The sequence below is a fragment of the Gekko japonicus genome, unplaced genomic scaffold, assembly GCF_001447785.1.
Source record: "Gekko japonicus isolate JY-2015 unplaced genomic scaffold, Gekko_japonicus_V1.1 scaffold30, whole genome shotgun sequence".
Taxonomy (NCBI): domain Eukaryota; kingdom Metazoa; phylum Chordata; class Lepidosauria; order Squamata; family Gekkonidae; genus Gekko; species Gekko japonicus.
Genome location: NW_015168045.1, coordinates 2,715,621 through 2,727,476, shown reverse-complemented (window position 1 = coordinate 2,727,476; position 11,856 = coordinate 2,715,621). Strand labels below are relative to the sequence as shown.

Sequence of the window (11,856 nt, the reverse complement as noted above, 5' to 3'; positions counted from 1 at the left end):
TTCCTGGAGAAGTTGGCATAACAATATCTCTAACACACATGTGATAAATGTCTATATATAATCACAAATTTGTGAGGTGTAAGATACCACAGTAAAAGCATTGTACAGAAATTTTCCTTCAAACTCATTGAAATTAGTTTTGAGGTCACATTTTCCCCAGATCCATTTTCATTCCTATAAGTGCTAACCAGTTCATAAATCTTCTATTTATTCATTCAGTTTAAAGGGGTACTATCAAAATTAAGTTACAATTGAAAAACCTATGTTATTATTCCACTAGCAATGAAATTGTCAATAACTATAGACTCAATGGAGCTGTGATGGCTCAAGTGGTTACAACGCTGAACTGCAGGCTGGAAGGTCGGTAGTTCAGCAGTTCGAGATCCGAGTGCCGCATGACGGAGTGAGCTCCTGTCTCTGGTTCCAGCTCCTGCCAACCTAGCAGTTCGAAAGCAAGAAATTGCAAGTAGATATAGGTACCACTTTGGTGGGAAGGTAACAGCGTTCCATGTGCCTTAGCATTTAGTCATGCCGGCCACATGACCACGGAAACATCTTTGGACAGCGCTGACTCTTCGGCTTGGAAATGGAGATGAGCACCGCAACCCTAGAGTCGGACTCGACTGACTTTCGAGCAAGGGAAACCTTTACCTTTAGCCTATAGACTCAATAGTGGTTTTTGGTTGCAATCCATAACTACTAGGGATGGGCATGAGCCGAGCCCCAAACAAAATTTGTGATGAATTTTGCACTGTTTATGATTCAGGAACCAAAGTCCGTGAAAGGTCCATGATCACGGACTTCCATGAATTTTTAAGGCGGTTCATAGGGTTTGTGTTGGTTCCTGGCCAGAACAGAAAGCAGGGTTCTGAGTCCCTTTAAACCCCTGCTTTCTGCTCCAGCAGAAAGCTGCAAAAACAGCTGAGCAGAAGTGAGTGCTCCCTGCCACTCAGCTATTTTGGGCTTTCTTGTGCAGTCCCTTTAGAAAATGGGGAGCAGCCTGTCCAGGGTAGGGCACTGCTTCAACAGGGGAAGCCCCCATCCAGGCACTCACCCCCATCACCTGAAGCAGCCCCCCAGACCTTCCACTGGGAACTCACCCAGAAGGCCGATGGAGGAGGAGGCCAGCAGCGGAGAAGGAGTGGCCAGCTGAGGTGTTCAGTAGAGGAGACAGCCACAACAAGCTGTGCAGCAGCAGCATGACTGTGGACAAGGGCTGCGGCAGCAGTACAGCAACTGGGCCCTTCCCAGGATCCCAGGGCAGGAGACATGGTGCCAGCAGGGAAGGAGGCTGCATGGGTTGGGCATTCCCCATGGCCGGCCCACTTCCTGCTGGGCCCAGCTTTGCTGTTGCTCAGCTGTTTTTGCTACTTTCTGAAAACTAAGTTTAAAAGGACTGCAGTCCTTTTAAACGAAGTTTGCTGGGCCCATAAACTGAACTGGTTCATCAGAGAGCAAACTGGTTCAATTCATGGTCTGGCCACGAACCAAACCACATTTTGTGGTACGTGCCCATCCCTAGTAACTACTTGCCTTATTAGAAAAATTGCGGGTTTATTCCCCCTAGTTTACATGTAATTTCCTTTTATTGCAAAATGTGATTATCTAATAACATATCTAATTTACCATTTCTCCAAACACTGAAATTATTTAATAAGAACATATCAAGCAGTTGATTGTTGAACAAAGCAGAAGTTAGAGGTGAAGTTCTTGAGCTCCAGCCCTCTTTTTCACTACTAGATCTGGTCTCTCAACTTAAGGCCTTTTCCCAATGAAGATCCCAGAATTATTGTATCTTTATCCTCCACAAACCACTCCTTCATAGCCAATTTGACTACCCTGTAGCCCCTGAGGTTTGTGGTTCCCCTAAAAAATTAACTTTTCACAGAATGCAAGAACAGAAGGTTTTATTTGAAGAGGTAAATTAATTAATTAATAAAAATAACACATTCATTTTTCCAGTACAGATTCTTCCCAAAAAAGAGACTGGCAATGTTAGCCAATACATTAACTCTTTTTCTATTTCTTTGAATAATTTATTATGATTCTATTCTACCAAAAGATCAGGATCTTGTAGCATCCAAATGCCCAAATATCTAACTGGTTGGTCACTCCATGGCACAGAACATATTTCAGCTACATTGTTCTTGACTAATGCTGACATGTTAAATCCAATACATTCTGATTTAGTTAAATTTACTTTAAACAGATATTGACCCAAATGTGTGTACCCTTTAAAAATTAAAGATCCATGGTGATAGACTTGGTGCCCAGACTAAGAGGCCCAGTACACTGCCTATGTATTCCAATCAGCACTAGACCTGAGCCTCTGAGTTGGGAGATAAGATCTCCCACCCATTGACTCCAATGGGTGATAGACCAGGCATCTAGGGGTAAAGTCTACCACAGGGATCTTTAAACTTTAAGGTGTGTCTAAAGGTCCACAGCAGCATTGGCACCATGGCCCAGCTGGGACACACACTCTCTCCCTTGTTCCCTTGCTGCTCCTGCTGCCTCTCCTGAACCCAAAACATTTAGATAATATTTTATCACTCCTCAAATTTCAAGAAGGTTTGGGGTCAGTTCAGATATCCCTAAACTGAAACAGGGAATTTCAGGAGTAATTTCAATTCAAGAATTGAAGAATCACTGAGCACTTTAATTTTGATAAAATGGTTGATTTTATGCATTTTAATGTTTTATACTTGGCACATGGTGCCCTTGTTTGTTAGCCACCCTGAGCCCATTCGCGAGGAGGGCGGGATAAAAATATAATAATAATTTTTTTAAAAATTAACTTGTGATTTATATCCCGCCCTACCCAAGTGGCCCAGGGCGGCGAACAAGCAGCAACGCCGGAATAAAATATAAAATACATTAAAACATTAATACATACAAGCTAAAATGGTGCTCTACAGTTCACTAAATTTCCCAAGATGCACAATGTCCCTCACTGGCGGCCGGTGTTATAGTAGCGTGAGCGCCAGGAGTGATGTTTCTCAACTGGGCGACATCTACCCCCCTCCCAGAAACAGGGTAGATGATAGGGTCGAGTTACGAAGGTGGTATAGTGGCGGCGGCAGCTCCTACTCGAAAGCCTGGAAGAAGAGCTCCGTCTTGCAGGCCCTGTGGAACTGTACAAGGTCCCGCAGGGCCCGGATCTCGCCGGGAGCTCATTCCACCAGGTAGGAGCCGCCACCGAAAACGCCCTGGCCTTGGTTAGGGCAAGCTTGATGTCTCGGGGGCCCGGAACCTCAAGGAGATTGAGACTCCCCAATCGCAGCGCTCTTGGGGGAACATACGGGAAGAGGCGGTCCCTTAGGTAGGCTGGACCCTGGCCATTCATAAAGAATATCTGAATGAGCATTCCTACATTAAACTTTCAGCCTACTTCACGCATCTTAAGAAGTTGGCTGTCATGTACTAGAATTCATGTCAGAAAAGAACAGCTACAAATTGCTACAGTTATCCAGAGGGATAGCTGTATTATTCTTCTGCAGCAAAACAATAAAAAGTTCAGAAGCCCTTAAAGGCTGACTAGTATATTGCAGTATGAGATCTGGTGAGTCACAGCTCATTCTGTTAGAAGCATAGTGCTATAGGCAATGAATGAAATGAACTCTGGCCCCCAAAAGCTTATGGCATGGGATTCACTGCTATAAAAGAAAAGCATAGTTATTCTTATGGAATTTGAAATCAACAATATCCAAGTTGGCACACTGATACCTGAAAAGCCACAATGTCCTGAAATAATAGTTTGGTGGCAAACTCAAAAGACTGCAACTGATGAAATCAGAACTCACGTAAACGTATGCTAAGAATACATTTAACTAGTCTTTCAGGTGCTTCTGGACTTCTGTTTAATTAAATTAGAGAGATGTTTCACTTCAGTGTCTGCTTTAAGTAGTGTTAAGGTCCCAACAGAATTAAATAAACAACAGCCAATTAGCCATACTTGTAACAAGGAGATGATCTTTCCACATTGACAAAACCAAAGTGTCCGTGCTTGCCTCCTAGCCGAGTACCCTTCTGATGCTTGTATTCGCAGCAAGAACTTAACCGGCCCACTTGCATACCGTTGAGATAAAAAGTGAGGCTAAAGGGAAAACCATGGTGCCGCTTGGAGGTAAAGTGGAAAGTATCTGGAATTGGAGAAAATGAAATGGTTATTGCTATCTGACTTCATTTAAACAGTGTTAAGAGCCAGCTAATGCATGTATAAAAAGCAAGTGGCACACTATTCCTGGAGCTGCCCTTCTACAGACAGGTGGGAAGTGGTATGTTTGTGCAGTCTTCTACATCAAAGACTTTGTATGTTGAAGGTAGTCCATTAGAGAGAAGACTAGCATTAAACCATCTCCCTGATGCAATGGCATTCAAAATTCTGGGAGGTTTTTATGTGGGGCAACATTTGAACATTCAATTCCTAATTTTCAGTATGGAAATAAATGTACAACAAAGTTTTCTTCATGTTTCAGGCCACTCCAAGCCCACTCCCACATCGAACAAATTGCTTCACAACAGAAAGAGCTGTACAGTAATAAATACTTGTAAGTTAGGAAGAGGAACCAAGTTCATAAGGTTTGAGAAACACTGGTCTAGAAGTAAAACCAAGGCAGCCAGTTTTGCCCAATAGGCAAAGAAAGACCTAAGAGGCCATAAATTCATCAAATGAACAGTTTCTCAACAGTACATTATTATTAAATGGTAACCCATTTCATTTGTTTAGTTGTGGAGATGAAGGAGGTCATAACTGTAAAGCACTTCATTCATTATATTACAAATTAATAACTGTTGTTCATTTCAATATATTGCCATATCAATGATTTTTTTTTCTCTGCATTGTGCATGATGGCTGCTACTTTTTATTCTCTGGCTTCTGGCTTCTCAGTTTTTCGCCATTTAAGCTTTGATTTTATGATTCAAAATTGTGTTTATCATCTGATGCTTTTTTAAACATGAGACAGTGTTATGTTTTTAATACTGTATTTTATATTCTATTTGGGTTGATAAACTTTTTAAAAGATTTTCTTTAACTGCTTTAGATATTTTTAGTAGAAACATGGAATACAATGGAATACAAAGGCTCTTTGTATTGGAAAAAGTTTCCATAGTAAGCTGGATCCCATGGATCCATTCTTCTAGCAATGGTGCTTTTCTCTAGTACAAGGATCCTTGCCCAGATGCAAGAGATTCTTCTGGGAGAACAAATCCATGGGGTCCTAGCTCACTATTTCTACTCCTCTGCCATACACCTTTGGATATACACAAAGCCTTCTCCATTAACCAGGCCACTGCTACCTTCTCCTTCAAGACCTTTCTTTAACCCCAGTTTTTGTGGAAAGCCCCCATATCATCTTCGACTGCTTCTTCACTGTCAACTGATTCTCCTTTACCCATTAATCTTGGCCTTTTCCCAAATTCTTGTCTTCTCCATCTACTGTGGACTCTTAACTTCTTGACATGGAACACAACATAGTTATTCTGTGTACAGCATCAAGCACAGGAAGGAGCTAAATAAATGTCAAATACTAATGGAATAGAAACTCATCCTCAGCGCAATAGCATGATATTAATTCTACCTAGCATAGTATTCTTCCCCAGGTTGCATTTGTGATTACACCTGAAACAGCTCTGCTTAAGTCAACAGAGTCCCCATTGATGCAGATTCTGAATCAAGCCTCAAGTGTGTATTCATTTCCCTTCTGGAGCAATAAACATCTCACACTGATATATTACAGCTTTGTGTAAGCAGATAATTTGGTATTCATTTTACCCCAGCAAGCATTTTATTAACCATACATCTCCATCCCAAAATTAATCTAACCCATAGTATTTTGTTAAATCACTGCTGTACAACCCTTTCCCCATAATTTGCAAAAGTAATTGCAGCCTCATTTTCAATCATGGAACAGTAAAACTAGACTTAGTTTGAGGCAGCTGGTATATAAGTCCCTGGACACACATAACGAGACTGAGCTTCACAAAAATAATTTTGCTGCCACTTCAACAGTTTATCCATATAAAAAAAGAGTTTGCCAGAATTAAAATGAAATTGGGCTTTTTCATGCTCACCTCCCTCTAGCACTTTGCCTTTGTACACACAAACATTTTCTCCTCCACAGTGCTGTTGATATATTTTTATTTCATCGCGGCAATCAAAAAGGTCATGGCACAGATGCACATTTTTCCCCAAATAGATCATGGTAACATATGCATTGGTGTGTACTTGAGGCTTGTAGAACTTGCCTGTGTCCTGCATCAAAGAGCACAGGAATCCATTTTTGTATCACTAAACTTTGGGTCTGCATTGTGCTATTAAAAGACCAGTCTGCGTGGCCAGCATGCAACAATCACATGCTAAAACAGAAGAAAGGAAAAATGTGTATATTTCTGATCTCCTTCAAGTAAGGGCCAGATAAAAATGTGACAGAGAGACCAGACAGGTAGAACATGTAGCAAAGCTACAAATAACAGGAGGTTAAGCATGGGCAATTGTTCTGCTAAAATCCAAATCAGTCATCCACCATCTTGCCGTGTGTTCCATATAGTAAGGGCCCAATGACAATGCCCTTAAACTAACCCGGGCTGGCTTTGGCTAAATAAATGTTTGCTAACTGAAAAGTGTGGGGGTATTCAGTGTTCCCTCTAAACCGAGTTAGTGTGAGCTAGTTCACCGTTTTTTAGCCTCCGGTTCACACATTTTCATCTTAGCTCAGGAAGGATGGCTCCAGAGCAAACTTATTTATGCAGTAGCCAAATCGCTCGCTCACAACTTTAATGCCAGGAGGTCACAAAGTAGAAATTTTTGCTCACAAGACTCCACAGCTTAGAGGGAGCATTGGTGGTATTCTACTTCGAACTTTCCTACTGTATATGAAATTGGGGAGAAATTAATTTTGTCCGAGTCTCTTTCATATTGCACTTACATTTTTTATTATACAACGCCAGATCCAAATGAAGATTTCCTACCTCCTCCCTCCTGCCATTGCTTCACACACTTCCTGAACTGCTGTCCCCAGGACTGAGGGGACTTCCCCAGGAACAGTGCTGGGCATGATGTGGGGTCTGCAATGGGGGAATTGGCAAAACCCAACCTCTCTCCTCTGACAGCAGAAATGCCTTTGTACCACTGAAAAATGATCAGGGGATCCAGCATATAGAATTAGACATCAAGTTACCAAAGTCATACCTGGTCATTTTAGCAGAAGATCTCATGGTACAAATTAGCCAACAAACTGGGGGGGATGCTTAGCAAAGAGCTGTAGATGTATGGTGGAATGGAGGAAACCTGCATGATATAATGCAGTCTTCTAACTGTAAGACAGCTGGGTTTGACTTACAGGAAGATCCATGGGTAATGCTCCATCTCTTGTATTTTTACTAAATTTACAGCCCCAGAATTGAAGAACAAAGTCTGTTAGCCACAACAAATCATATGCCAACAATTGTTTTCAGTAGTCCAGTATTATGGAAATGAAATACTGATCCACCGAACAAGACCAGCAGTGCATGTGTGAGGATTAGTTATTTTACTGTGCTTCACACTTCCTGAGTTAAAACATCTTTTCCAACTGCATGTAGACTCCCAAGGACAGTCACTGTTCTCAGAATCACATTTCAATTTGTTTAGGGAGTATAATATTGAGAATCTAAAGTAAAACAGAATCTGAATGAGATTCAAAGCACACTTTAAAGGAAGTGAACTGCATACTAGTTAAGGGCTTTCTCCCCTCTTCTTAACAAAAACAAATATTTAATTTCTTTATATACTTAGCCAAGTGTATTAAGAAATTACCCATGTAGGACGAAAACATAGCTATATTGGGAAGGAAAAGACCTATTACCTTCATTAATGATTGCTCCAAGACATTTGGTGCAGTTGTTGGACGGTATCGTCGACCTCTTGATGTTCCAAATTTCATCACACTGATATTCTTCTCACGTTTGGGGGGTGGAGGTGGTACAGGTATCACATAATTGTTAATGATGGGAAGCTGGTATGGGGATATTCCAGTTGAATAGTCCATTGAATACGTTGGTCTTAACAAACCTTTCTCTCCCTGAAATCATGTTTATCAATAGTTAAAAGTCATACCTAGGCAATAATCATACTGTAATGATAAGTACACATTACAGTCTCGTCTATATTTACATTATATGTTTATGACATAGATTACTCTTTTTTTGCGCAAATGCAGTATCCAGGATTGCTTTATTAAGGAAGAGAATGATGTCATAAGAAAAGGGAAAGTTTTCCTCCCTTGCCAATTTAGTCCATGGAAAAGACCATCCATAAACTTCTTTTACCTCCACAGAGGAAAAAATACAGATATCTATATATCTGGCAGGAATAAAGGCAACTTGGGGGTGGGTACGCTTTCCAGCAAGAAAACTGCAGGAAAGGAAACAGTTAATTTTCTTTTCTCCCTACACCTACCCAATAAAGCAATTCCAGAGACTGCATTTGTTTTTTTAAAAGGGGGGAGGGGGTTAAAATAAATAAGATAGAAAATGTAACATATAATTGAGCTTTAACAGTAGTTGTAGATACTTTTGTTTGATTAGAATTTTCCAGTAATTGGGACTTTTGTGTGTGCATGTATGTAGGTTAAGAGTCACCTGTGAATTTCTGGTCTGCTGTAAAGTGCAAATTCTTATTTTGTACTATTGCTTTACACTTTAGCACCTTTAACCACTCCTTATTAACTCGCAATCAATATTCTTAACAAGTCTTTAAAAGATGGCTTTTCAACTTTTTCAATGAATTCATGGTGCTGGAATGAGATTCACAAACTACTTAGTAATTTCTTGTACAGACGGAGGTTTAAAAACATATTCCAGAGACTGCAAGTATACTTTGATCTTGTGTATACCTGGAGTTAAGCAGGGAGGCCATGATTAGTCCAGTGTCTTATTATCTTCAAGAGCCTGGAAATAACCCGTTTCCCACAAACCCATTATTGGGTCAATCTTTCCACTGGTGTTGACCGGTCTGTAGGATTTGATTTTTTTTGTGTGTGTTCCTTAATTTTATGAGATTGCTTTCCATGAGATCAGTTCACACTTACGGAGAATAATGGTAAACACTATGTAGAGGGCAACATTCCAAGGAACTGTGACCAATCTTCCCAAGTATTTACAAAAACATTTCCCCTTCACATTTTACAGTGTGTTTTCTGGGAGTAACATGGTATAGATAAAGAAAACACATTTGTTGTTGAATAGTACATGAATTTACCACCACTAATTACAGCAGTAGTAATGATTGTCTTTGAGAATGTCCATCTGTGCTCTAGTCATGAATCTGAACCATCACAGCCAATTCGTAGTGGCTCATTACCAAGCAGGCTCACAAAGCGTACTCTTAAATTTTCTTAAAAGTACTTTAAAGTTAAAGTACTCTTAAAGTATATATGTTTTAAATCACTTTGATAAATAATGACTTTCCAACGTTGTTTTTTGTTTCACGATTCAAGTTGCACCCAAAAGCAAAAGTTAGGACTACGAAGGTTGGTTCATAAATACCAAGTCACACTCATATGCATGACCTGACTCTACACGAGTGCCAAAAAAGGTATAAAATATGAGACTGCATGCAGAATTTAGTTTCCTGACCACCTTAGCATTCTTCTTTTGTTAAAGTAAGTTTCTAGTCCACATGATTGTGTGGGCACTCCATGGTGAAGTGTCAGAGGGACAGCTGACTATGATTTCGTACAGTGAACAGAAGATGGGTTTCAATGCCTCTCATGTCCCTTTTGCTACTTCCAATCACTAGGAAAATGACAGAGTATGGAAAATGGCAAACCTTACATGAAACTAAGTGGAAACTAAGAAAAATTAAGCAATTTTGCTTAATATGAATAATTACTCCAGACTTGGATCTTCTTCAAGAATTCCTAGTTCTGTTACAAACAGAATATTCCACTAGGAAAGAAAGGCTTATATTTAGAACTGAACAATGTGGGGGGGAGCAGACTGGTCCTTTAACTTACAGGGAATTTTCCCTAGAGGGCCACTGGGGGCAAATAACAAGACAAGCCTCAGCAACCTTACCAATTCCTCAGGGGCCACTTGGCTCATACCCTTCCTCAGCAATGGTAGTTGGTGTCTGCTCACCAATTGTTTCCTTTTGCATTGCTGCTAGGAATCAACAGGTGAACCCATGGATGGTTGGTACCACTGAGCTAAGCAGACCTTGCAGCACTGGCTCATAGCACTGCAGGGGCTGCTCAGCTTGGCTTGCTCCAGTCCATTCCTGAGGGGGAACGCTCTGACTAAAACTGACTTTGTGTGAGAAGCATCCCTCTAAGCAATTGTTAAAAGCACATGAAACATAAGCACTGAGGAGATGTTCTAGTACTGGATTTTTGATAATGCTGGAAAAGAGGAGACCTTTAGCCTCCTTGGTATGAGGTGCTAAATTAAATTTAATTTCCAAAAAGTGACAGGAAAAAAGTCAAACATTTGAATGAATTTTGACAAAACTTAAAACACAGAGAAAGTGCAGATCTGCAAACACTATTCTCACATACTTGAACTGTAGTTTAAAGCTTGGGTAAAAATCAGGATTGTAGTTAGCTACTATCCCTATGTGGGGCCACAGCACTTCCAAATGACACCCCACTCCGCTTGGATAACTTTCATGGAAGAGAAGCTACAACTTTGCCCAGTAGAATTCCCACCCCCCCACCCCGCTAAATCAGTTTGCCACCCCCTGCTTTAAGTTGCCTTCTATCCTTTTGAAACATCTTCCCGTAGTCACTGTCTACTAATGAAAGGGGGATTAATTTTTTACCAATTGTTTTCCAATTATAGAAACAAGCACCTATTTCTTAAACAGGAACACTCATGTGACAAATTAAAAGCCTGTTGTTTTTTTAAAGGAAAAAAAAACCCTGGTAAGGTGAAACCTAGTGGGCCATTGCATCCACAGCAGTCCTGGTACAAACCCCACAAGTATGACAGGACTTTCTGCCTAAACATTAGTCAACACAGAGTTAAAATATGATGCTAGTCATCTAATAGCTCAACCTACGTAACATCCATGACAATTTCCTCCAGAGTTCTTTGGTTACAGTTGTCCAGGGGGAGAAAGCATAATGGGTAATTAGATGTGTTTCACTATACCGAATATATTTGATAATAATTCTTTCTACCATAGTGCTTTTATAAAACAGCAAAATCTAACCCCACTGGCAAAATGATGCGCTTTTTCACATGTTGAGAACTTTGGTCTGGAACTTGATGCAGTCTTGAGGTTTGGTTCTGTCATGGCATTGCTGAAAAGTGGTTGCAGTCGAACTGGATGCTGTATGTTCCCTGGTGCAGTGCTTGGTCGAGGATAGGTAGCCTAGACAATGTAAATAAATTAAGAGCAAGTACCATGGACATTGCTAAAGCCTAAATATCATTCAACAAATGATTTAGAACCCACATTTCAAAATATATAGCCCCACAGCAGCTTATAGCCACTACACTAACTGGGAAAGGAAGAAAATCATATGGGATGCTTTGTTTGCTCTGTTGTAGTGACAATATATTGCAATTATGCACACTTAATAATATGCAGAAACAGAGAATACAGTTTGTAGAAGATCTTCATTGTGGAACAAAGTAAATTAGTTCTAAATACTGACCTACAGCTAGAGCATAATAAAATTAATTTATACTAAAAGAGTCAGTAGTTGCTGGAGTACAAGACAAATATGCGGAGCGCCACATACTAATCTTCACTCAGTGTCGAAACTGGCTGAGTGTCCTTCAGCAAGTTGCTGTCTTACAGCTTAAGCTACTTCATAGAGTTATTGTGAAGACTAAATGCGACAGCTCTCCCTATGCATTCCTGAGTCA

The 11,856-nt window shown here is 40.4% G+C and overlaps 1 protein-coding gene across 1 annotated transcript in view; it reads right to left on the bottom strand.

The window, feature by feature from the left end:
* Positions 1-3,945: 3,945 nt before the first annotated feature.
* Positions 3,946-11,856, bottom strand: part of ERICH3 (glutamate rich 3) — a 57,343-nt gene continuing 49,432 nt past the window's right edge. Inside the window, exons 6-9 of the mRNA XM_015414237.1 lie at positions 11,195-11,356; positions 7,848-8,063; positions 6,076-6,256; positions 3,946-4,142 (exon numbers count right to left, since the gene is read on the bottom strand). Coding sequence (XP_015269723.1) covers positions 3,946-4,142; positions 6,076-6,256; positions 7,848-8,063; positions 11,195-11,356 — 756 coding nt within the window. The remainder of the gene's footprint in view (positions 4,143-6,075; positions 6,257-7,847; positions 8,064-11,194; positions 11,357-11,856) is intronic.